The 26,827-nt window shown below is 38.1% G+C and overlaps 5 protein-coding genes across 5 annotated transcripts in view; 3 read left to right on the top strand and 2 right to left on the bottom strand.

Annotated features, from left to right (window-relative positions):
- LOC129717563 (uncharacterized) overlaps positions 1–273 on the top strand; it is a 43,375-nt gene extending 43,102 nt beyond the window's left edge. The window contains exon 9 of the mRNA XM_055667550.1: positions 38–273. Within this exon, the coding sequence (XP_055523525.1) occupies positions 38–84 (47 nt within the window). The 3' untranslated portion in view covers positions 85–273. The remainder of the gene's footprint in view (positions 1–37) is intronic.
- Positions 274–14,827: 14,554 nt separating this feature from the next.
- Positions 14,828–16,123, bottom strand: LOC129717208 (uncharacterized protein K02A2.6-like). The gene is made up of 2 exons (XM_055667061.1): positions 16,045–16,123; positions 14,828–15,555 (listed from the first exon to the last, which is right to left on the bottom strand). The coding sequence occupies exons 1-2, from the start codon at positions 16,121–16,123 to the stop codon at positions 14,828–14,830; spliced, it is 807 nt and encodes a 268-aa protein (XP_055523036.1).
- A 953-nt stretch (positions 16,124–17,076) lies between these two features.
- Positions 17,077–18,057, bottom strand: LOC129717207 (uncharacterized protein K02A2.6-like). Its single transcript, XM_055667060.1, has one exon. The coding sequence runs from the start codon at positions 18,055–18,057 to the stop codon at positions 17,077–17,079; it is 981 nt and encodes a 326-aa protein (XP_055523035.1).
- Positions 18,058–19,869: 1,812 nt separating this feature from the next.
- On the top strand, positions 19,870–20,850 carry LOC129717206 (uncharacterized protein K02A2.6-like). The gene has a single exon (XM_055667059.1). The coding sequence runs from the start codon at positions 19,870–19,872 to the stop codon at positions 20,848–20,850; it is 981 nt and encodes a 326-aa protein (XP_055523034.1).
- Positions 20,851–21,803: 953 nt separating this feature from the next.
- LOC129717205 (uncharacterized protein K02A2.6-like) lies at positions 21,804–23,099 on the top strand. The gene is made up of 2 exons (XM_055667057.1): positions 21,804–21,882; positions 22,372–23,099. Exons 1-2 carry the CDS (start codon positions 21,804–21,806, stop codon positions 23,097–23,099), a joined length of 807 nt encoding a protein of 268 aa, XP_055523032.1.
- The last annotated feature ends 3,728 nt before the right edge of the window (positions 23,100–26,827 follow it).

The following is a 26,827-nucleotide window of genomic DNA, read 5'->3' as shown; positions in this document are numbered from 1 at the left end:
TTTATAAATTCTTTATATTTTTGTATGTTATTAACAGATGATGTCGTGGTGGAAGTTAAGGAGGAACCTGTTGATACTTTATAGGCTCGTCCGTACTAAAGTGGTCACGCATTTCAATAATTGTATGTACGTAGAATTGCTGTTGTTCTTATTTAATAGTCCGGTAAGTATTTATCTAATACCTTCTTGTATTTAAATTAAACGCAAAGTCGATGTATTTCATGTATTCGAAGCAACAGCAATAGTATAAAAAGAGAAAAGTGAACAAAAATATCACTAATAAAAATGCTTTTTGTAAGACTTATATGAAGAATTCCTTTTCGAATGTTTGGGTGCAACGTTTTTCTAAAATTCAAAATTTGTAAAGGTGATCGAAGCAAAAATCACACTTGAAGTTCAAATGAATGACTTGAAACACTACGTCCTCTTTGGTGATGATGCTTATAAACATCATATCAGCCAGGATGCAAATTACATCGTATGACACTGCGATTCACTCTCGCAACCTTAAGTATATTTAGGTAGCTGTTGATGCTTAGTTTATGTTTGATAAGCGTGATACTTGCCGATAGTTAAATCTACTGAATAAAACAAATCAATTTCCATGAATATAAAAGCACGCTCTTTATTGCCTTAGTCTTCTCACTCAGTGCCAGGATCGTATTCAGGCACCACAATAAGGATAAGGGTAGATAGATATTCACCGTAGACCTGCCTTTTCATAAATCGAATCGGTAGCTTGACAGACCGTTTGAACCCTCGGTGTTTCCGACAGTTTGTTGTAGTGTCGAGCAGATAACTCGGAATCTATGCCAGCAAGTCATCTGCCTTCGAAAATAAGACCAGACTCTGTTGCTTCTATCTCTTTTGGAATATGAAATTGTCCAGGCATGTCAGCATGACTACCCGAAATAACCCGGGGCTTCTGTTTCATAGCCCTTCTCATGACAGGGTTCAAGATCCCATCTAATCCCGGTACATTGCTTTATCGTATTGTGCATACTTTCCACTAGTATTATCATCATTGTCCGTGCACGAACATTTCACTCGCAACATTTGCATTGCTTCGGACGAAAAATTTTAACCGTTTTTCTTGGATTTTGGCCTAGAGATCGTAATCAAAAGATCCGAATTCAATAGCAACCTGTTGAGGATGTCGCGGTTACAGGCTAGCCTAGAAAATTTTCGTGAAAAATTTGATCGGTACAGACGAAAATGTTTATTTTTCGCCACTGAAGCTTCCTTGGAAAAAAGTCCAATAGGAACAAGACAAATTGAGAGATATTTCAATTTGTCTTCAATATGCTTCTCTGAACACTTATCCATTACATGACAGAAGTATGTTCTTAGAACTACACACTTAAAATTTTTTGCCGGGTCTCGGTAATATATTGCCGAGAACGGCACCACTTAGTACTCGGTTAAGAAAAAAATGACAGCTGTCACATTTTTTCGTTGTATGATGATTTCTAAGAGACAACTTGCTTTTTGCAACCTTGAACCACCTTAATAAGTATTGTGCGCATCCGCTTTCAACCACACGGCTCTCGCCCTAATTTTGATCTGTTGTCAAAATCAACACAACGAGCTCATGGACGAATGGTAGTAAGACTCAATGGAGTTATAGATAGGAAAAACATGTGTTTTGATAAAAATAGATTGCGTTTAGTGAAAGTAAGTACCAGAAAGATAGAATAAAATGTATAGAAGACATTTGATAGCTGTATTCTCGGTCAATAGGCAAAATACTCGGAGAAATTTCGATTTTACTACCACTGAAAAAGCGCCATCTCTTGCCATTGGACATTATTTCAGGTGTCCTATTCGCGACTGCGAAGATGCTGATATTTGTTTGGTTTTTGCATAAGAAAAAGAAGGAAGGAAATATTTTTGCTTTTGTCATCACACATTTTGACAATTGCATATGAGAGTTCGCCTAGTTGCGAACAACCTTAAAAATCTCTTTCAACGTCGTAGTCGCGAATACTTCTGGATGCTCATGAGCTGTCAAGAGATTCAGTGCGTGTCACACTTCAAAATGGGACTATGCAAAACATGGTTAATAAACTTTTGCTTTTTTGACTTTTGATCAGGTACACAGAAAAATAAAACTACCCAAATATGCGTGTTTTTGACGCAAATCAGCCCTTCTGTGCGGGAAGGTACTTTCAGGTAAAAGTGATTTACCTACTTTTGAGTACCTGCACGGAAGTCATCATTTAGGTGAAATTGAATACCTTGAATCATCAATATCAAAAACCCAATGCAAATTTATACTCAAAATTAGGTATTCGCATTTTATTGGGGGGGGAAAGCTCATCATAACACATACTACGGAGAGCCAGGTGAACACCCACCAATTACCTGTCGATCTTCCTAACTGGAAGACGTCTGTAAACTATCTCTAATAATGATATTTCGTCCACTGTATCACAAGCAATTGCGAATAGATGGGCGATGGAGAGATATTGAGTGCATTGGGTACAGGGCCAAGTCCCCCCTGGGTGGCGCTAAACGATGAGACAACGGAAAGGTTTGCCAGGAGAGCATCACCGGACTCTTCCGCTGGATTGGGGATACTCTGCTGCTTCTTCACAAATCGATCATCAAATTAACCAACCTTTTTTTTATTTATTTATTTAATTTTATTTTTTATTTCTTTATTTTTTTTATTTTCTTTTTATTTTTTTTTATATTTTTTTCTATTTTTTTTTTATTTTGTTTTATTTTTTTTAATTTTATTAAGTTTTTTTATATTTTTTTTTATTTTTTTAAATATTTTTTTATATTTTTTATTTTTATTTTATTTTTTATTTTTTACCCGTTACTAACAATTAAATTCCATTCCTTTCCTTCCTCTCGTTTCCGCACCCATCATAATTTGAAACACACCCGAGCACATGCACATGACAATGAATAACAGAGAACAACGGAGACGACACCAAGGGAAAGCACAACATCGAAGGAAGAACAGCTTTCACGAGCATTTCCACGATCCCCACCAATACACGTTAGAATAAAAAGAGAGGTAGAGACCCAGGAATCGAGCATTGGATTCACAAACAGATAAACCAATTATTATTTATTATCTATATTTCTTTAAAATCTATAATTATAATTATTATCGTAAGTATTATTGATCGTTACCATAAACTCGTAACGATCAATCATATTTTGAACATTACTATTTTATCATTATATTATCTTATCTTTAACATCTTTGAATGAAACAGAATGGGAATTGGGTTAGTAAGTTAATGTACCAGAACCTGGCCGGACATTGCGCCTACCCAGGGAAGGACCCGGATACGACCACCCATGTGAGTCTAGAGTATCGCACATGCCGACACGTGCAACGGGAAGGATTACAATAGGTGTATAGACCAGGGGGTTAGTCCCTAGATATGCTGACTTAGCGGAAAGCACGGGCTATACACTTAACAATGACAATGACAAAATTAGGTATTCGCATTTTATTAAGCTGTTGTGTTTTCACTTATTTTTGTGCGTATTATGCGTGAATTTACGTTGTTTTTATGTGTTCGTTTGGTAATATATATGAGTTAGAAACGATTCAAACCTTACACCTGACGGAGCACCGGACTCAACCAAACACATGTTAGACCAGCTAATGAGGATACAACAACAACAACAGCAGATAGCAACCGCGCTAGCGGCGATGGTCAATTCAACGGAACGAGACAACAATGCGCTGCATTAGCGTCTAAAACTGACGACAACGACATATGACCACATTACTTTTGCACCGACTTAGTTTTACATCAGCAGTTAGGCCTCTGTAACACTTACGAAATAAAATATAAATCATTATTATCTAACTCTTCAAGCCGAACAGTTCACTTTTATTTTTTTTAAAAACACACCCCGAAGATATCCATATGTAACTGGTTTAGGTCGGTAGGATTCTTCTTGGTCAAAGTTAGTGAAAAGTGTTAGTTGATTCGCCCGCTGACTGGCAGATACTAGAGAAAATCGTCACCCGCTAGAAGGCATCTATAACAGGATATTAAGGACATGCGACGGATCACAAACACTGGATCACCGGAACCGCGGCTAAGAGATCTACACCCCTCAAGGCGACGACAACCAACATATTTTTAACCAACGCGGCGGCTTACCGCGAACCTAACCGTAAGTAGAGTGAAAATAAAAAACGTTATAAAATTAAATATTACGGTGCAGTCGAATAATTGCAACAATCAAGTGCATGTTTACACGGAAAATGTCCGAAGAAATTCAAAATAAAATTGATGAGCTATTGGCTCAATTAGAACAACAGCGTTTGAAAATAGTGAGTTTAGAGGCAGCAGTAGCCTCAAATAGTACACATATTTGTCGAACAGTGCCTGTAGATCCGGTAATGACAGAAACAGTGACAAGGTTCGATGCATCGCGCGTGCCCGATGCCATTAAATTGATCGCGCCATATGGCGGCGATCCGAAAACCCTTTCCTCGTGGTTGGCATCAGTCGAAAGTAAACTGCTGTTTGCGAAAAAACTGTGCCCCACACCAGAGCACGAAGCAACTGCTATACCCTTATGGTACAGCATCATTCGTGACAAGGTAATAGACCGAGCTAATGACGTGCTAGTTCAAAATCATACAAACACTGAATGAGTCGAAATAAAGAAAACGTTAGAGGAATATTTTGGTGATAAAAAAGATTTGTGCAGTTTAATAACAAAAATTAATTACTTACAACAAGATTCAAAAAGTATTGAAGAATTTTATAGTGAATGTCGAGAGCTTTTAGCCGACATCACGGCCAAAATTATACTCCATCGGGAGATGCGAATTTGCGCAAAAACCCTGACGGAGAACTATGAATGCATGATTACGAACGCATTCATAGATGGATTGAATGAACCGTACTCGACGCTTACTAGAACGTCGTGTCCAAAAAGTTTAAACGAAGCACGCCAAAGCGCTGCCGATCAATTCGACGCGGATCAACGGAAGAAAGAGAAAAAATCCAAAGCAACCTTCAAACTTATACCACAACAGAACAGCTGGCAGATCAATAAGTACCCCGATCAGAATGTTAGGAAGTTTCCTTCAAATAATTTCCGACCGCAAGGTCAAACCCCAGCCGCACCAACAAACTTCAGACCCCAATTTTATGCTTCAACCTTCAGACCACAATTTAATCAAAATGTCCCAAGATCACCATATAATAATTTTCCTACCAGACCGGTACCTAACCAACAGCACGCACTTCCCGGCATAAAACCCGACCTATCAGGTCAAATGCGACAAAACGGCTCTAAGCAAATCACTCTATACCAAAAACCGCCTCAGATTAACATGCACGGAACAGACACATCGAATGATCATCGAAGATCAGTTCGGTGAGCCATACTTTACAGACACACAGACGGAAGACTCATTTACCGACGACCCGAACCAACAACAGGAAGTTATTGGCGATGAATTAAATTTTCATTTAGCACAACCCCCACAACAAGAGGAGTGACTAACAATTTTTTACCCTTCTTAAAATTTGGAGCCCTTAAGTTTCTCATCGACACCGGTGCCAATAAAAATTATATCTCTCCAAAATTAGTCCCAGCAAGTTGTATAAAATAGGAACAAATCAAAAAATCAAAAACATAAACGGAGAATACCTGGTAAACAACTATGCTTTTCTCAACCCTTTCTTGCATCACGATAAAACACTCTCAAACCAAAAATTTTTCTTATTTGAGTTTCACGACTATTTTCATGGATTAATAGGGTACGCAACGCTGCGATCATTGGGTGCTGTAATTGATACAGCAAATGACTGTTTGAAAATAAAAAACCTCTCAATACCGCTCAATAAAAAATATCCCGACAAAGTTCAAGTGAATTCAAACGAAATCAAACCCATTATCATACCAACTTCAGGACTCGATGACGATTTCTTTCTGAAAGACGAAATTGAATTGCTGCCGAGAATTTACATTCTTTCTGGATTATACAAATGCTCAGACCACAAAGCAAGGGTCTATGTTCATAATTGCGATGATGTCTCCAGAGAACTGAATATTTGCGATGTGTTGAACATCGAGATAAATAATTTCGAGACATCTGTCCATGGTAACAGCCTTGTTAGCAAAAACAAACTTCTCGACGATCAACTTAGGCTTGATCAGTTAAACTCAGAAGAACGATCCAAAATGTTGAACGTTCTTCATAAATACGAAGATATTTTTTATACCGAAAACAATAAATTAACTTTCACCAGTGCCATTCACCACGGAATAGCAACCAAAGATGAGCTTCCAGTGTATACAAAATCTTACCGTTACCCCTTTTGCCATAAGGAGGAAGTACAGCGGCAAATCATAAAAATGTTAGACCAAGGTATCATTCGTCCTTCGAATAGCCCATGGTCATCTCCAGTATGGGTAGTACCGAAGAAGTAAGACGCTTCCGGTCAACGAAAATGGAGGTTGGTAATCGATTACCGAAAGTTAAATGAGAAAACTGTGGACGATCGATACCCCATCCCGAATATTACCGACATTCTCGACAAGTTGGGAAAATGACAGTATTTTACAACCCGCGATTTAGCCTCCGGGTTTCATCAAATCGAGGTAAAGAAAAAGGACATTCAAAAGACAGCCTTCAGTGTCGACGGCGGACACTATGAGTTTGTCCGAATGCCCTTTGGGTTAAAAAATGCACCGGCCACGTTCCAAAGAGTGATGGATAATGTCCTCAGGGAACATTTTGGCAGGATTTGCTTGGTGTATATGGATGATATCATCATCTTTTCCACCAGTCTTCAAGAACATTTAATAAACCTTTCGAAAATTCTTGAAACTTTACGCAGATACAATCTCAAAATTCAGATTGATAAATGCGAGTTTCTTCAAAAGGAGGTAGCTTTTCTCGGACATATAGTAACTCCCGAGGGAGTCGAGCCTAACCCAGAGAAAATGAAAGCTACACGCAAAAGTTGAAGCACAGACTAACAGACATAACACTTCGAACAAATTTCCAATAAAATCATCGTTCGGATGATTCCAGTACTTTATGTCAGTAACACTAGCACCATCTGCTGCCGTGTTCGCGCTGCGTCATGTATTTCGACATCAGCGCTAGCGTTACTGCATGTGTCAAATAGGGAACCACAAAATATGTATGAGAGATTGCATGACAGCGCCCCAGGCGGCGTTCTCGCGCGATGACTGTTATTCGAATAGAAATTTGAAATGATCGTTTTTTGTGGCGATGGAGCTAGGTTCCAGTGTTACGTCTGTTAGTCTGTGGTTGAAGTCTTGTACAATCATTGTGTCTTCCCAAATCGCACAAATGTTGCACAGAAATCGCACAATAAATGTGTGAAACGCATAACACAACAGTTGTACTGCGAATACATTGACATAGATTGAAATCAGAATATGTCGGTATATGATCGACACTTTATTTCTCACATCGAGTGTATTAGTGACTGCTCTTTCTCTCTTGCTCGTAGATTTTCCATATACGTGCGACGAGACTAGATACGTCACATATAATTTGCAGGTTGCTCTTTCGCTTCTTCTTCGGTTCGGGTTGCGACGCGCAAGACGATGTCTCGTCGCTTTACGAAATGAGCGAGACACCCGTGCTGTACATACTAGATGCCAGATGCCAGTGTTGTTAGTCATACTGTCGATGCGTGCTTGCTGCTACTCAGGGGAAAGCGTGTGTGCAAAAGACTTGAGAAGCGTAGCATATGTCTCGTTCTCAAGCAGAAAGGAGGAGAAAGGTTTTGCTTCTCGCTCGCTTTGCAAAGCTGCTTGATACCAGCTGAAACTGTTTAGGAGTAGTAGTTGTTTGGAGGTGACCAATACATTGAAAAAACGCTAGAGCATTAATTGCGTTATGCCCAACACGCAATCATTGTACTGGTTCCAAACCACACCAACAATTGCGCTAAAAACGCACGATTTTGTACTGGTTTCGCACCATCCAACTTTTGCGTGTATCAAGGAATGGCCTTTGCCGAAAAACGAAAAGGAACTTAAAGGGTTTCTTGGAATAATCGGTTATTATAGAAAATTTATCAAAGACTTCGCAAAAATAGCGAAGCCAATGACACAGCAGTTAAGAAAAGGAGAAGAAATCAGACACACACATGAGTTTGTCTCTTCCTCTAACCGCTGCAAAAACATTCTCACAAGTAGTCATGTACTACAATATCCCGATTTTTCGAAGCGATTTGTGCTCACTACAGATGCTTCAAATTACGCTCTGGGATCTGTCCTTTCACAAGGCCCTATCGGCCAGGACAAACCCATAGCATTTGCTTCACGCACTCTAACGAAAACCGAGCAGAAATATTCAGCGATTGAAAAAGAACTCCTGGCTATCGACTGGGCGTGCAAATATTTTAGGCCTTATTTGTATGGTCGGAAATTTACCCTATACACCGACCATAAGCCTTTAACGTACGCATTAAATTTGAAAACACCTAACGACAGATTGATTCGGATGAAGTTGAGATTAGAAGAGTTCGACTATGATATTCAGTATCGCCCTGGCAAACAAAATGTAGCAGCCGACGGACTCTCGCGAATTAAACACGAAGTAAATGCAAACGAGGCCGAAGCATCATCAGACGCAGCAACAGTGCATTCCGCAGACTCCGACAATGAGAGCCTCATCAAAATGACCGAGTCTCCATTGAACGTCTCCAAAAATCAAATAGTTATAAAAAAGGGAAGTAGCAATAATGAAACATACGAGACAATATTTCCAGGTATACTTTGACGAACCATGGTACGAGCAACATTTGGAGTTCCAGTTGCCATAAAAATATTTCGAGATTTCATGCACCCAACAAGAATGAACTGCATTCTTTGTCCAGAGGAGTGGTTGAACATCCTTCAGATCACATATATGAATCATTTTTCACGCGCTAAATCTTTAAAAATTATTCTAACCCAATCAATTCTACAGGACCTTACAACTATCGAAGAACAGGATAACGTTATCGAAGCCACACACGACAGAGCCCATCGTGGAATAGAGGAAAATTACGCAACGATCGTAAGAAAGTTCTATTTCCCCCAGATGAAAAACAGGATCCACAATTTTATCAACCTTTGTCCCACCTGTCTCGAAAACAAATACGAAAGAAACCCTTATAAAAACACATTTTCAGAAACCCCAATTCCACAAAAGCCTCTTGACATCTTACACGTCGACATTTACATTTCTTCCCCAAACCTTTTCATAACAGCTGTCGACAAACTATCCCGATACGCTATTCTCGTACCCATCAAATCCCGCTCAATACCTGATGTTAAAAAAGGTATCACAAAACTTATCACCACTTATGGCACACCAAAATTAATAGTTTGTGATAATGAGGCTGCTTTTAACCCTTTATAAGGCCGTGAAAACTACGCAAGGAATCTACATAAACTTCAATAAAACGTATTCCTTACAAAAGGAACAACACAAATGTACCTTTGTTAAAAAATTAACTATTGAATCAATTGAAAAAATTGGTGGCAATATAGTTGCCACTGTCCGTTAACCCCAAAAACATTGGTGGCAATATAGTTGCCACTGCCCGTTAACCCCAAAAACATTGGTGGCAATATAGTTGCCACTGCCCGTTAACGCCACGATGTTGGTGGCAATATAGTTGCCACTGCCCGTTAACCGTACAAACGTTGGTGGCAATAAAGTTGCCACTGCCCGTTAACCCCAAAAACGATGGAAGCATTTTTTTTTTGCATCTGCATTGTAAGCTTGATTTTTTGTAATTATAAAAAATGAAAAATCATAGTAATTCGAATGGAACAGTAGAACTTCATTTATTTTGCATGGAAAAGATCGAAGTAAACGGTTTTTTGAGTGGTATCCAGAAAAAATTTTTAGGAAAAAATATTGAATTTGTCGTCCAATACACCATGAATTTTAACGAAAAAACTGCATAGTCTAACACAGTAGGTCCTGAATAGAAAGTTCCTGGTGAAAAACTTACCAATTTGTTGAATTTTCACCAAAAAAAAAATGAATTTCCTGAAGGCGGTCTAAAATTGCGGTTTGTTCACATAAAAATGATCCCAAAATCAATATTGTACACTTCTAGCAGTCCTAGAAAAAACTGAAGTGTTCTAAGACACCTGTAGAAGTCATTGGTTTAGTCAAATTTGAAAACAATATTCTGAGTGCAGCGAAAAAAATAAATTTTGTTGGTGGCAATATAGTTGCCACTGCCTTATAAAGGGTTAAATCACCAGAAATTCGAGGCCTCCTTCAAAGGCTAAACGTTGAAACTTATTTTACACCTTCCGGACATAGTGAGGTGAATGGCATCGTAGAACGATTCCATTCAACTCTTGCAGAAATTTTCGACGTACGACAGAAGTATAATGACATGTCAGCAAAGGAACTGTATAGAATAGCGACTTCATTATACAACGACACCATCCATTTGGCAACCAAATTAAAACCCACCGAGGTGTTTTTTGGTATCAGAGAAGGCGATGAAAGGCCTTTGAATCTTGAAACCATCTTGGAAAATAGAAACGCGATTTTCGACGACGTCATCAATAAAATTCAAAATTATCAAAATAAAACCAGGGAACGCCGTAACATCGAGAGAGAAGAAGAACCACCTCTAATCGAGGGCGAAACTATTTATAACAAAATACAAGGCATAAAAGCTAAACATAGACCAAAATTTAGAAAACAAAAGGTCAAACAGAACAATAGAAAAACTTTTATAGATCAGCGAAACATTAGAATCCATAAAACAAAAATAAAAAGAAAAAGGAAAACTTAGGGGTTATTTCTAAACAACCAGTCACAATCAAATACATAGTAATACTAACCCTTACCTACCTTAATAATATTTTGACAATTTCAGAAAACGATGTTAATACTGGTACTACTTACAATAACCGCGAGTCAAGCACAATTTTTAACAATCAATAATTTACACACGAACCCACTGTTGTTGATAAGTTAGAGACCATTCAAACTGGATTAGTAAAGCTTATTCATCCCATTAACTTGACAATAATTGAGGAAGCAGTTGAGAGCTCGACCAACATTTCCTATCAAAAACTTGTAAAAACTAACCCACTAACAAACGTAATACGACAAAAAATCCAACGACTATACGCAACATTTTATGGACTAAAACCAAGGAGTCATCGGAGCAAGCGATGGGATATGATTGGCACAGCATTCAAGTTTATAGCTGGAACCCCCAACGCAATAGATTTGAGACTTATTAACTACACTATGAACGATCTGATCGACCAGAATAATGCGCGGATGAAAACAAACATGCAACTAAATGGCAGAATTGCACACCTCACTGCCGCTCATAGCAAGTCCGTCCCATTTGCTTTTTGGTGCTGACGAGAAAACAGCAATTGAAAATCGTTACGCTTTAGGTAAAATTTTGCACTTAAATGCTCTTTCAATCGAGACCATCAACAGAATTTAGTACTGCAATGACAATCTAACACTATTGAATCATAAAACTTGCATAAACACTGAAATTTGAATAAAATTTGTTAAAAATCATAAGCTGGGACTCCCATGCGATTACTTTTACGGTACGTAGCCAGAATGATAGCAAGTCAATCTCATAGCCAGCTACGACCGGTGATGAAAAACAAACTACTGCAAATCGATGGCGGTGCTATAGCTTGCGTTTGGAATGAATCCATCGCTGGTCAATTCATAAATGAACGTCTCTCGTGCTTCAATAAACAAGTTTTTTGTGAGAAGCATAACACAGTGTACCAACTGCGCCGCTCAAAATAAAATAAGATTTTGTTTTTACATTTGATACTACTGATAAATTCAAAATCAGTTAAGGTGTAGGAACTTATTCTAAATTTCCCTGAGAGCGGTCACACGTTCGTGACGGCGAACAGCTTCCACGTAGCAGTGGAAGCAAATATGAAAGAACACCTATAGCTTAGGAAAATGTTTGCTCGTTTAAAAAACAGCTAAGTAGCGTACCGAAGTATTTGATATGACTGACAAATTCTTCAAAACAGAATTCACGACAATAATCGAACAACTTTTACCCACGTCTTTACATAAAATACGGATAAAATACGAAAACTAGTATTTACTAAAGAATGCTTTAACTAACAATACAGTGACACACCTAAAGTGTTCACTGTCAACAAACAACAGCTGAAAGAAGTTACTGGTGGACACTTTGTCTTGAAGAAAACATTGTACTATCAGCTAGAGCCACACGATGTAGAACGCGTAAAATTCAATCAAACCTCCTATCGAATATCACTTGGTACATCTAATTCTAAACCTGAAGACCATAAGTTGTGGTAAATATCACATTTTTCACAATCATTACTGGCTGTGGGGTTGAATTGCGAGGGTTTTTTTCAATGGGACCGACTTACGATCACTTTTGCTATGGGACAAACCGACTTGCTATTTTTTTCATAGTTCCTCAGAACGAAGCATTCAAAAATATTTGTTTTGTCGAAAGTAGATACAAAAAGGAATTGATTCTATAAATAAACTTAAAATTGATAAAAATGCAATTGGGACGGACTTGCCATGAGCGGCAGCTCACGGAAACCATAATAAGATTGTTGAAAATCCCCATAGTAACAACATCATTTTTAACGAAATCGAAGCAATAATGACAATAATAAACATCGACAGCATCAACCACCTACTCGACAATATCCAAGACGCTATCACCCTTTCAAAAAGTTCACTAGTAAGCAATAAAATACTATCATTGCGAGAACTAAACACTCTACGAACACTTATACAAGATCAAGGAGTAGAGATGGATTTTCCTGACGAAGCACTACAATTCGTTATTCCAAAGGTAGCATTGAAAGATAATATTCTCATTTACATGCTTAACGTCCCTCAACTGGAGAACAAAATATCAGATATCATGAGGATTTACCCGCTAGTAAATAACAATCGAATTCTACATCAATACCCAACACATATTATAAAGAGAGGTAACAACCTTTACGGTACAGAAAAACCAAAAGACTTTGTTCAAAAAACATCATTTCTAAAGGAATTAAATGATGACTGTCTGGCCACTCCAATCCATGGAAGACAAGCGACATGCAGTTACACCACAGACTAACAGACGTAACACTGGAACATAGCTCCATCGCCACAAAAAACGTTCAATTCAAATTTTCAATCGAATAACAGTCATCGCGCGAAAACGTCGTCTAAGGCACTGTCATGCTATCTCATACATATTTTGTAGTTCCCCATTTGACAGATGCAGTAACGCTGGCGCTGATGTTGGAAACATTACGCAGCGCGAACACGACAGCAGATGGTGCTAGTGTTACTAACGTAAAGTACTTGAATCATCCAAACGATGATTTTATTGGAAATTTGTTCGACGTGTTATGTCTGTTAGTCTGTGGTTACACTATACAAAACAAAACATCGCAACAGCTAATCACCGAAAACTCAATCTTGATTACTAACGCTAAAGATCAAACTATACAATCTACCTGTGGACCAGATAATAGGACCCTGAATGGCAACTTTCTCATTTCATTCGCTAACTGTACAGTAATATTCAACAATCAGCAGTTTATTAATAACGAACTGACATTCAAAGCAGACATCGTCGAAAGAGCTTTCCATAATGTTGTACCTCCGTAAATAACCAATAATACTTTCTCACGAGGTAAAGCAATATTCACTATCCAGTTGGCTTCCGTGTCGTCGCTCATTAACTGACCTTTCGCTCTACAGTTTTACCTATCTCTCATTGTTGTCTTCATTCTATCCCTATACTATCTACATGGTCGGTGATTAATAGTAAGTAGTCATTTGCGCACACTGGTTCAAGATACCACATCTCCTTTTCTTTATTAATAATCAAATTTATTCTTATTCAAAAATTGTTTAACCCTCTCCCGCTCACGAGGTTTTTCATGATTTAAAATTACTTAACGGGTTAATTTGGGCAAAATACTTCGTAGACTTATTCAAATTACTGGGAAATGTTATATTTTGAAGTAAAAAGTTAAATTTGACATGGTGCTCCAGAGCACCTATGAGCATACAAGGGACTTATTTTTAATACACGAGAAAATTTTTTTTTGGCAAAATTTAACTATTGAAAGCAGTTATTTCAAAATTAATAAAAATAAAAGAGAAACAATGTAGTTTTCGAAAAAAAAGACTACGTTTACGACCATTTGATTGATTTTTCATGATGGAAAATGAAGAAAAAAAATCTCGCTCTCATTATGCAAAGACGAACATTACACTTGAACACCAAAAGAGTGTAAAGTGATCACGATGATTGCGTTAGAAACATCTCTGCGCAACTTTAAATGCTGGCCAATATGATATTTCATCGTAACGGATATTTTTAGCCAGCATACGTTTCAAATTTTTGTCTTCTGTATGCCCAGTGGTGCTCTGAGGCACCATATTCAAATTTATGGGACAAGCGAATTAGAATGAAAAATGCTAATTTGGTGTATTGTTACACTCAATAGACAATAGATCTACGTAAAATTTATTTTTATTATGAAATCGATTGATTAATGTTATATAAAAACGGTTGTCAAAAACACACATTATTTTTTTATCGAAAAATCCAGACTTTCTTCTACAGTTTTCTTGATAACAATCCAAACATTGAATTAAGCTGTCATTCGATATGCCAAGTTAAAAGTGTATTAAAAATGCAACATTTTGTAGAAAAAAAAAGTCAAAACTAACTATTTTCTGCCAAAATATGGTCAATACAATTCATGGTGCTCTAGAGTCACCATGAGCGGGAAAGGGTTAATACAAAGTCGTTGAATCGTTCTGGCCGTTTTACTTCTCTGCGTGCCCTGAAAGATTCAGGTTCGATAAATACCTGTGGTTTTGATGTCGAAGGGGATGACTCTGATACATTTTGTTCTGAGTGTCCAGGTGAAGTTGATGGTGGTGCTGTCGTCTCGATATCACCGTCTTGAACTCGTTTAAATGAGAAGCGTTTCGTAGGTATGTTTTGCCTGATTCTTTATTTTGAACCGTAACACGAGAACCTTCTTTGTTAACTATGACGTACTCACTGGGATTGAAAGTGGTTGTGAATTTATTTCCTGGTAGCAAGTTTTTCATGAGTACTTTGTCTCCGACGTGCATTCCCGATTCACGAGCACCTCTCTTTGCATTTTCCCATTCTCTTCCCTTTTCCTTCATAATGTGATCTCTGTCGCGAGTTTCATCGTTCACAGGTAGTGTTTCAATATCACCCAGACTAGGTATTTTTGAGCGAATGGTTCTGCCAAAAGCCATTTCTGTCGGTGTTTTTCCTGTGGTGGAATGCGGACTAGTGTAGTACATCATTAGATAATCCATCAGATCGTCTTTCCAGTTTCGTCCCAAAGCATGGCTGATTTGAAGTCGTTTTAGTAATGAGCGGTTCTGACGTTCTACTAAACCGTTCTCCTGCGGCCAGTAAGGCGTTGAATAATTTAAATGAATACCGTGTTGTTTACAGTAACTCTCAAATTTCACGCTTGCAAACTGTCGGGCATTGTCTAAAGTGATAGTTACTGGAAAACCCAAACGTGTAAATATTTAATGCAAACGTGCTATTGTCTCTTCTGCTGTGATTTGTTTCATTATTTCTATTTCCTTATACCGGCTGAAATAGTCAATTATCACCATGAGATTCTCCCCTGTAGGCAAAGGGCTCATAAAATCTATCGCGACATCCACCCAAGGTTTTGTCGGGAGTGCTCTACGTTGCATAGGTTCAGGTTTGCTAGGGAGTGCTACCAGTCTGCAACCTTCGCAAGTTGCTACAAATTTCGCAACCTCACGATCCATTCCAGGCCACCAAACACGGTCCCTCAATCTCTGCTTCATGACGGATTCACCCGGGTGGCCTTCATGCGCCAACGTAAGCATTCTGCATCGTAGTATTTTTGGAACGATCAGTTTCGTTCCACGTACCAATATATCTCCTACAAAACCTAGTTCGTTCCGGAACATTTCATAAGGTTTCACTTCTGATCGGCTGCAGTTTCCGTTTCTCATACTTTCGCGTATTGCTCTCAGCTCATAGTCATTTCCAGAATCTTTTTCCAGCTCACAGGTGTCGATTGCCACAGATTCCATTATGGCGAGTACTAAAAATTTGCTATCACCATCGAAATCATTATCATCATTAACAGCGGAAAGCCTTGAGAAAGAATCGGCTATATTACCAGATCCCTTTCTATAGCGGATGTCGTATGTATAAGCCTGAAGCCGCAATACCCATCGTTCTATTCGTGCACACGGTCGCGAACAAGGCCCAATTATAATTTCCAGTGGTTTGTGATCGGTTTCGAGCTCAAAACGCCGTCCCAGTAAATAGATTGAGAAGCGTTCGACTGCCCAAACAATAGCTAGCGCCTCCTTCTCTGTTTGGCAGTATCGCTGTTCTGTTTGACTAAGGCTTTTACTCGCATAAGCAATTATGCGGGGGTTTGTATCATTCTGTGGTGTGTTGAACTGCAATAATACAGCTCCCAATCCCACAGGTGACGCATCTGTTACCACTCGAGTCCTTAGAGAATTATCAAAATACTGCAAGGTTTTAATATTTGAAATCATCCCTTTCAAATCAATAAATGCTTGTTCCTGTTCTGACGTCCACTTGAAAATGGTTCCAATGTGAGTCAGGTGTCTTAGTGGTGCAGTGATGGTTGCTAAATCGGGTATAAACTTTCCTACATAGGTTACGAGACCCAGAAAGCTTTTCAGTTCTTCCACTGTCTTAGGAGTTCGAAACGATTTTAACGCTGCTAATTTGTCATGTGTAGGCCGTATATCTTGCGCGGAAAGGTGATGTCCCACAAAAACAACTTCCTTTACTCTGTACACACATTTTTCGTGATTGAGTAGTACATGTTTTGATTTCTAAACTTGCATAACCTTGCTCAGGGCGCGATCGTGTTCAGCTTCGTCGGCCCCAAAAATCAGGATATCGCGATGTAGTTTACTACATTTTCACAATCCGATAGAATCTGTTCCAAGGTCATTTGGAACATTTCGGGCGCACATGATATGCCAAACATTAGTCGCTTTTAACGGAAAATGCCTTTATGAGTTATAAAAGTAGTTATGTATCGACAAGATTCCTGAAGCTGCAGTTGGTGGAATGCATCCTTAATGTCTAATCGACTGAATACTCTCGCTTGTTTTAGTTGTGGGAGAAAGTCATCGAAAGTGGGCATCGAGTAGGCTTCTCGTTTAATCGCTTGATTTGCGCGTCTCATATCCACGCATAATCTTAACTCCCCATTATCTTTTACAATTGTTACCAACGGTGAAACCCACAAGCTATACTCTTCCACTGGCTCAATTATATCTGCAATCAATAAGGAGTTCAATTTTTCTTCTATCTTTGCAAGTAACGCCAACGGTGGACGACGAGCGTGCTGTCTTATCGGTGTAACACTATCATCAATCGGGATATTAAGCTGTATTCCCTTTATTTTCGGGAAGGGTCGTTTTTGATTTGATTCTAATCGGCATATCTCTTCCGTCAGGTTCTTCGGTAAACCCAGCACGGCCAATTCTTTTGCTGTAACTCGTCCCAGCAATGGCTGTGTGCCGTCTTCTAATACGTAAAATGTTGCTTCTTTCTGTACCTGCTTAGCTGAATCACTAACCTCGATTGTTGATTCGAATACTTTGTTTACTTTAAGTATATTCGAAGTCTTTCCATAACCCTTGAAGTTTTGATCACAGGTAAAACGGATGTTGCACACATTGGCGCCCAGGCTTTTTAGTTTCTTCCATGTTTCAATGTCGATTATATTTTTTTCACATCCTGAATCAATCAACATTTCAACGAGTACTCCAACAATAGACACCCACAACAATTCATCTCCATCCCTAATGCTCAAAACAAAACAAAATGATTTACCGTCTTCTTTCTCATTCTCCAATGAACGTATATGCTGATACTTCATCCGTTTCTTTGATGAGCCATCCGATTCCGGCAGTCTGCGTTTGAATGCTGTATTGCAACATTGCAAAATGCCCGGTTCTATGACAAACATCGCACGATTTGTATCTGGCTGGGCATCTGGGCTCTGTTCCACTATGTCCTCTGCGTCCGCAGCGAGAACATAACATTCCCGAATCTCTCCAAGTGTTACGAATCTTGCTTAGCTCCGATGATCTGGAATGCTCTCCACGATCTGTGTGTGTTATTTGTCCTGCCTGATATTTAATGGATTGATGGCTGCTTACAATTCGAGTGACATCATTTAGAGAAAGATTTTCCTTTTCCAGCAGTTGTTCACGAAAGTCCGAGGGTGCTAATTGAATGACTCGATTATACTGATTTCATAACTCTCTTGCTTAGTGTTTCCAAAATTGCATTTGCTAGCTGCCTCCATCGATCGCAGTAAGAACTTGTCCAATGGTTCACTAAGATCGAATGGCTCCAATGACCAAAACAAATGTCTCTTATAAGCTTCGTGTTGTTTTGGTGCAAAATATTCGTTCAACTTATCTATCGCCACTTTAAAAGGATCAACACCAATTGCTTCCTCCACATCAGCTCCGGAAATACTGCTAAAAACATCTTGGACATCCGGACCAGCGCGTGCCAAGAATGTTTTTAGCCGTTTTTATTTGTGACGTTATTTGCTAGTGCTAAATATTCAAATTGGCGTTTATAACGCAGCCATTCATCGCGAACTTCATCTGGTGACATAAGCTTGAATTTGAATGGTAAAATATCCCATTTGTCCATTTTTTTCACCCTTTGAAGTTTAAATTATTCTGCAAAATACATTATCCGTTGGTATTCACTTATTACACTTTCCATTAATCCTTTTTTTCGTGAATCCAACACTCTTTCTCGACCTGTGCGTCAACTTGTGATCGCTATATATATATATATATATATATATATATATATATATATATATATATATATATATATATATATATATATATATATATATATATATATATATATATATATATATATATATATATATATATATATATATATATATATATATAGCGATCACAAGTTGACGCACAGGTCGAGAAAGAGTGTTGGATTCACGAAAAAAAGGATTAATGGAAAGTGTAATAAGTGAATACCAACGGATAATGTATTTTGCAGAATAATTTAAACTTCAAAGGGTGAAAAAAATGGACAAATGGGATATTTTACCATTCAAATTCAAGCTTATGTCACCAGATGAAGTTCGCGATGAATGGCTGCGTTATAAACGCCAATTTGAATATTTAGCACTAGCAAATAACGTCACAAATAAAAACGGCTAAAAACATTCTTGGCACGCGCTGGTCCGGATGTCCAAGATGTTTTTAGCAGTATTTCCGGAGCTGATGTGGAGGAAGCAATTGGTGTTGATCCTTTTAAAGTGGCGATAGATAAGTTGAACGAATATTTTGCACCAAAACAACACGAAGCTTATAAGAGACATTTGTTTTGGTCATTGGAGCCATTCGATCTTAGTGAACCATTGGACAAGTTCTTACTGCGATCGATGGAGGCAGCTAGCAAATGCAATTTTGGAAACACTAAGCAAGAGAGTTATGAAATCAGTATAATCGAGTCATTCAATTAGCACCCTCGGACTTTCGTGAACAACTGCTGGAAAAGGAAAATCTTTCTCTAAATGATGTCACTCGAATTGTAAGCAGCCATCAATCCATTAAATATCAGGCAGGACAAATAACACACACAGATCGTGGAGAGCATTCCAGATCATCGGAGCTAAGCAAGATTCGTAACACTTGGAGAGATTCGGGAATGTTATGTTCTCGCTGCGGACGCAGAGGACATAGTGGAACAGAGCCCAGATGCCCAGCCAGATACAAATCGTGCGATGTTTGTCATAGAACCGGGCATTTTGCAATGTTGCAATACAGCATTCAAACGCAGACTGCCGGAATCGGATGGCTCATCAAAGAAACGGATGAAGTATCAGCATATACGTTCATTGGAGAATGAGAAAGAAGACGGTAAATCATTTTGTTTTGTTTTGAGCATTAGGGATGGAGATGAATTGTTGTGGGTGTCTATTGTTGGAGTACTCGTTGAAATGTTGATTGATTCAGGATGTGAAAAAAATATAATCGACATTGAAACATGGAAGAAACTAAAAAGCCTGGGCGCCAATGTGTGCAACATCCGTTTTACCTGTGATCAAAACTTCAAGGGTTATGGAAAGACTTCGAATATACTTAAAGTAAACAAAGTATTCGAATCAACAATCGAGGTTAGTGATTCAGCTAAGCAGGTACAGAAAGAAGCAACATTTTACGTATTAGAAGACGGCACACAGCCATTGCTGGGACGAGTTACAGCAAAAGAATTGGCCGTGCTGGGTTTACCGAAGAACCTGACGGAAGAGATATGCCGATTAGAATCAAATCAAAAACGACCCTTCCCGAAAATAAAGGGAATACAGCTTAATATCCCGATTGATGATAGTGTTACACCGATAAGACAGCACGCTCGTCGTCCACCGTTGGCGTTACTTGCAAAGATAGAAGAAAAATTGAACTCCTTATTGATTGCAGATATAATTGAGCCAGTGGAAGAGTATAGCTTGTGGGTTTCACCGTTGGTAACAATTGTAAAAGATAATGGGGAGTTAAGATTATGCGTGGATATGAGACGCGCAAATCAAGCGATTAAACGAGAAGCCTACTCGATGCCCACTTTCGATGACTTTCTCCCACAACTAAAACAAGCGAGAGTATTCAGTCGATTAGACATTAAGGATGCATTCCACCAACTGCAGCTTCAGGAATCTTGTCGATACATAACTACTTTTATAACTCATAAAGGCATTTTCCGTTAAAAGCGACTAATGTTTGGCATATCATGTGCGCCCGAAATGTTCCAAATGACCTTGGAACAGATTCTATCGGATTGTGAAAATGTAGTAAACTACATCGCGATATCCTGATTTTTGGGGCCGACGAAGCTGAACACGATCGCGCCCTGAGCAAGGTTATGCAAGTTTAGAAATCAAAACATGTACTACTCAATCACGAAAAATGTGTGTACAGAGTAAAGGAAGTTGTTTTTGTGGGACATCACCTTTCCGCGCAAGATATACGGCCTACACATGACAAATTAGCAGCGTTAAAATCGTTTCGAACTCCTAAGACAGTGGAAGAACTGAAAAGCTTTCTGGGTCTCGTAACCTATGTAGGAAAGTTTATACCCGATTTAGCAACCATCACTGCACCACTAAGACACCTGACTCACATTGGAACCATTTTCAAGTGGACGTCAGAACAGGAACAAGCATTTATTGATTTGAAAGGGATGATTTCAAATATTAAAACCTTGCAGTATTTTGATAATTCTCTAAGGACTCGAGTGGTAACAGATGCGTCACCTGTGGGATTGGGAGCTGTATTATTGCAGTTCAACACACCACAGAATGATACAAACCCCCGCATAATTGCTTATGCGAGTAAAAGCCTTAGTCAAACAGAACAGCGATACTGCCAAACAGAGAAGGAGGCGCTAGCTATTGTTTGGGCAGTCGAACGCTTCTCAATCTATTTACTGGGACGGCGTTTTGAGCTCGAAACCGATCACAAACCACTGGAAATTATAATTGGGCCTTGTTCGCGACCGTGTGCACGAATAGAACGATGGGTATTGCGGCTTCAGGCTTATACATACGACATCCGCTATAGAAAGGGATCTGGTAATATAGCCGATTCTTTCTCAAGGCTTTCCGCTGTTAATGATGATAATGATTTCGATGGTGATAGCAAATTTTTAGTACTCGCCATAATGGAATCTGTGGCAATCGACACCTGTGAGCTGGAAAAAGATTCTGGAAATGACTATGAGCTGAGAGCAATACGCGAAAGTATGAGAAACGGAAACTGCAGCCGATCAGAAGTGAAACCTTATGAAATGTTCCGGAACGAACTAGGTTTTGTAGGAGATATATTGGTACGTGGAACGAAACTGATCGTTCCAAAAATACTACGATGCAGAATGCTTACGTTGGCGCATGAAGGCCACCCGGGTGAATCCGTCATGAAGCAGAGATTGAGGGACCGTGTTTGGTGGCCTGGAATGGATCGTGAGGTTGCGAAATTTGTAGCAACTTGCGAAGGTTGCAGACTGGTAGCACTCCCTAGCAAACCTGAACCTATGCAACGTAGAGCACTCCCGACAAAACCTTGGGTGGATGTCGCGATAGATTTTATGGGCCCTTTGCCTACAGGGGAGAATCTCATGGTGATAATTGACTATTTCAGCCGGTATAAGGAAATAGAAATAATGAAACAAATCACAGCAGAAGAGACAATAGCACGTTTGCATTAAATATTTACACGTTTGGGTTTTCCAGTAACTATCACTTTAGACAATGCCCGACAGTTTGCAAGCGTGAAATTTGAGAGTTACTGTAAACAACACGGTATTCATTTAAATTATTCAACGCCTTACTGGCCGCAGGAGAACGGTTTAGTAGAACGTCAGAACCGCTCATTACTAAAACGACTTCAAATCAGCCATGCTTTGGGACGAAACTGGAAAGACGATCTGATGGATTATCTAATGATGTACTACACTAGTCCGCATTCCACCACAGGAAAAACACCGACAGAAATGGCTTTTGGCAGAACCATTCGCTCAAAAATACCTAGTCTGGGTGATATTGAAACACTACCTGTGAACGATGAAACTCGCGACAGAGATCACATTATGAAGGAAAAGGGAAGAGAATGGGAAAATGCAAAGAGAGGTGCTCGTGAATCGGGAATGCACGTCGGAGACAAAGTACTCATGAAAAACTTGCTACCAGGAAATAAATTCACAACCACTTTCAATCCCAGTGAGTACGTCATAGTTAACAAAGAAGGTTCTCGTGTTACGGTTCAAAATAAAGAATCAGGCAAAACATACCTACGAAACGCTTCTCATTTAAACGAGTTCAAGACGGTGATATCGAGACGACAGCACCACCATCAACTTCACCTGGACACTCAGAACAAAATGTATCAGAGTCATCCCCTTCGACATCAAAACCACAGGTATTTATCGAACCTGAATCTTTCAGGGCACGCAGAGAAGTAAAACGGCCAGAACGATTCAACGACTTTGTATTAACCCTTTCCCGCTCATGGTGACTCTAGAGCACCATGAATTGTATTGACCATATTTTGGCAGAAAATAGTTAGTTTTGACTTTTTTTTTCTACAAAATGTTGCATTTTTAATACACTTTTAACTTGGCATATCGAATGACAGCTTAATTCAATGTTTGGATTGTTATCAAGAAAACTGTAGAAGAAAGTCTGGATTTTTCGATAAAAAAATAATGTGTGTTTTTGACAACCGTTTTTATATAACATTAATCAATCGATTTCATAATAAAAATAAATTTTACGTAGATCTATTGTCTATTGAGTGTAACAATACACCAAATTAGCATTTTTCATTCTAATTCGCTTGTCCCATAAATTTGAATATGGTGCCTCAGAGCACCACTGGGCATACAGAAGACAAAAATTTGAAACGTATGCTGGCTAAAAATATCCGTTACGATGAAATATCATATTGGCCAGCATTTAAAGTTGCGCAGAGATGTTTCTAACGCAATCATCGTGATCACTTTACACTCTTTTGGTGTTCAAGTGTAATGTTCGTCTTTGCATAATGAGAGCGAGATTTTTTTTCTTCATTTTCCATCATGAAAAATCAATCAAATGGTCGTAAACGTAGTCTTTTTTTTCGAAAACTACATTGTTTCTCTTTTATTTTTATTAATTTTGAAATAACTGCTTTCAATAGTTAAATTTTGCCAAAAAAAAATTTTCTCGTGTATTAAAAATAAGTCCCTTGTATGCTCATAGGTGCTCTGGAGCACCATGTCAAATTTAACTTTTTACTTCAAAATATAACATTTCCCAGTAATTTGAATAAGTCTACGAAGTATTTTGCCCAAATTAACCCGTTAAGTAATTTTAAATCATGAAAAACCTCGTGAGCGGGAGAGGGTTAAACAATTTTTGAATAAGAATAAATTTGATTATTAATAAAGAAAAGGAGATGTGGTATCTTGAACCAGTGTGCGCAAATGACTACTTACTATTAATCACCGACCATGTAGATAGTATAGGGATAGAATGAAGACAACAATGAGAGATAGGTAAAACTGTAGAGCGAAAGGTCAGTTAATGAGCGACGACACGGAAGCCAACTGGATAGTGAATATTGCTTTACCTCGTGAGAAAGTATTATTGGTTATTTACGGAGGTACAACATTATGGAAAGCTCTTTCGACGATGTCTGCTTTGAATGTCAGTTCGTTATTAATAAACTGCTGATTGTTGAATATTACTGTACAGTTAGCGAATGAAATGAGAAAGTTGCCATTCAGGGTCCTATTATCTGGTCCACAGGTAGATTGTATAGTTTGATCTTTAGCGTTAGTAATCAAGATTGAGTTTTCGGTGATTAGCTGTTGCGATGTTTTGTTTTGTATAGTGTAACCACAGACTAACAGACATAACACGTCGAACAAATTTCCAATAAAATCATCGTTTGGATGATTCAAGTACTTTACGTTAGTAACACTAGCACCATCTGCTGTCGTGTTCGCGCTGCGTAATGTTTCCAACATCAGCGCCAGCGTTACTGCATCTGTCAAATGGGGAACTACAAAATATGTATGAGATAGCATGACAGTGCCTTAGACGACGTTTTCGCGCGATGACTGTTATTCGATTGAAAATTTGAATTGAACGTTTTTTGTGGCGATGGAGCTATGTTCCAGTGTTACGTCTGTTAGTCTGTGGTGTAACTGCATGTCGCTTGTCTTCCATGGATTGGAGTGGCCAGACAGTCATCATTTAATTCCTTTAGAAATGATGTTTTTTGAACAAAGTCTTTTGGTTTTTCTGTACCGTAAAGGTTGTTACCTCTCTTTATAATATGTGTTGGGTATTGATGTAGAATTCGATTGTAAATTATTCTGCAAAATACATTATCCGTTGGTATTCACTTATTACACTTTCCATTAATCCTTTTTTTCGTGAATCCAACACTCTTTCTCGACCTGTGCGTCAACTTGTGATCGCTATATATATATATATATATATATATATATATATATATATATATATATATATATATATATATATATATATATATATATATATATATATATATATATATATATATATATATATATATATATATATATATATATATATATATATATATATATATATATATATATACACTACCCGTCATAAGTTTGGAATCGCTTTACTGAGTATTGCAACACCTCCCGAAAAGTTTAGCATCACCTGGAATAGGCGGATATCTCGTGTTTTTGACAACCTAGAAAGTTGCGGTTTTAAGCAAACTTGTTCAGAAGGTCAAAGGCTACTGTATGGTAGCCAATTCAGTGTGAAATTTTGCCGCTCTGTGGCGCTAGTGGACACACAATGTGTCGTATTTTGAATTTAAATAATCTCACGATTCTTCACGAAATTGCGGTATTCAGCCAACTTGTTCAGGAGGCTAAAGGCTTCTACATGGTAGATAACTAAACACTGAATTACCCCGATATGCGGCGCTAGGATGCATGCAGTTTTTCGTATTTAGACTTCAACTTATCACGTGATTATTACTACCCACAAAGTTGCGGTGTTCGGCATGTGCCATCAGTTCTGGTCAAGCATGTCTAAATACAGTATAACGCCGCATGTGTGTTCCAAACTATTCCATCGATTCTATTTCCATTACAATTCAGTGTAATTCGAAATGCTCGCTGTGCTGCTCAAATCCTACAACATCGGATTAGAGGCATGTCTACTGCAACTGTTTGCAGCCGTGGTAATCAATCTAGTCGCGATATCGTCAATTTTCTTCATTGTAAAACGGGTTGTGAATGTTGGTGATCAAACTGTCAACATACCAACAAAGTCGCATGCTATATGTTGTAACCTCCTCAAATGAAAGCGTTTCTTTATAATAAACACACAGAAGCTTGAGTATTATGTGAAGTGATCAAACTGTCAACACTCAAATTGGTTAAACTTCGTCATGTGTAAACAAGTACTTATAGAATCGCGTAAATAAAAAGTGTTACTGTGTTACTGGATATTGCAGCTATCTGAACAGAGTTTAAGATAGAGTAAGTTGAAAACACTAAAAACTTTATGCACACTAGCAGCACATTGAAGAAAAATTACGAACTAAACTGTTAGCCAACCAGAAACTCTTGATCTTTTGAGTAACTTTGCTGAAAATCGCAACTCTCTAAATGGGATTATTGAGCTAAATAACGTTCAAAACACTCGAAACTACATGCACACTAGCGCCGCGTTGCGGCTGAATTCCGCACTATACTGCCTGCCAATTACAAGACCTTGACCTCCTGAGCAACTTTGCTGAAGACCATAACTAACTAGGTTTCCAGAATCGAAAGATAGAGTTACATAAATCTGCCCATTTTAAGTGATGCTAAACTTTTCGGGGTGTTGCAATTTTCAATAAATATATATATATATATATATATATATATATATATATATATATATATATATATATATATATATATATATATATATATATATATATATATATATATATATATATATATATATATATATATATATATATATATATATATATATATATATATATATATATATATATATATATATATATATATATATCTTCTACTATATAAAAATGGAATTCCGTAACGCTTGATCTTATTGATATTGTTCCCTCAGTCTCTGAGGTGTACAGTACTCATCAATTTGAATCGTTCTAAATCAAAAATAATAA

Source organism: Wyeomyia smithii, chromosome 1, assembly GCF_029784165.1.
Source record: "Wyeomyia smithii strain HCP4-BCI-WySm-NY-G18 chromosome 1, ASM2978416v1, whole genome shotgun sequence".
Lineage (NCBI taxonomy): Eukaryota > Metazoa > Arthropoda > Insecta > Diptera > Culicidae > Wyeomyia > Wyeomyia smithii.
The sequence above is the reverse complement of the archived record's forward strand: the minus strand, read 5'-3'. Positions and strand labels throughout refer to the sequence as shown.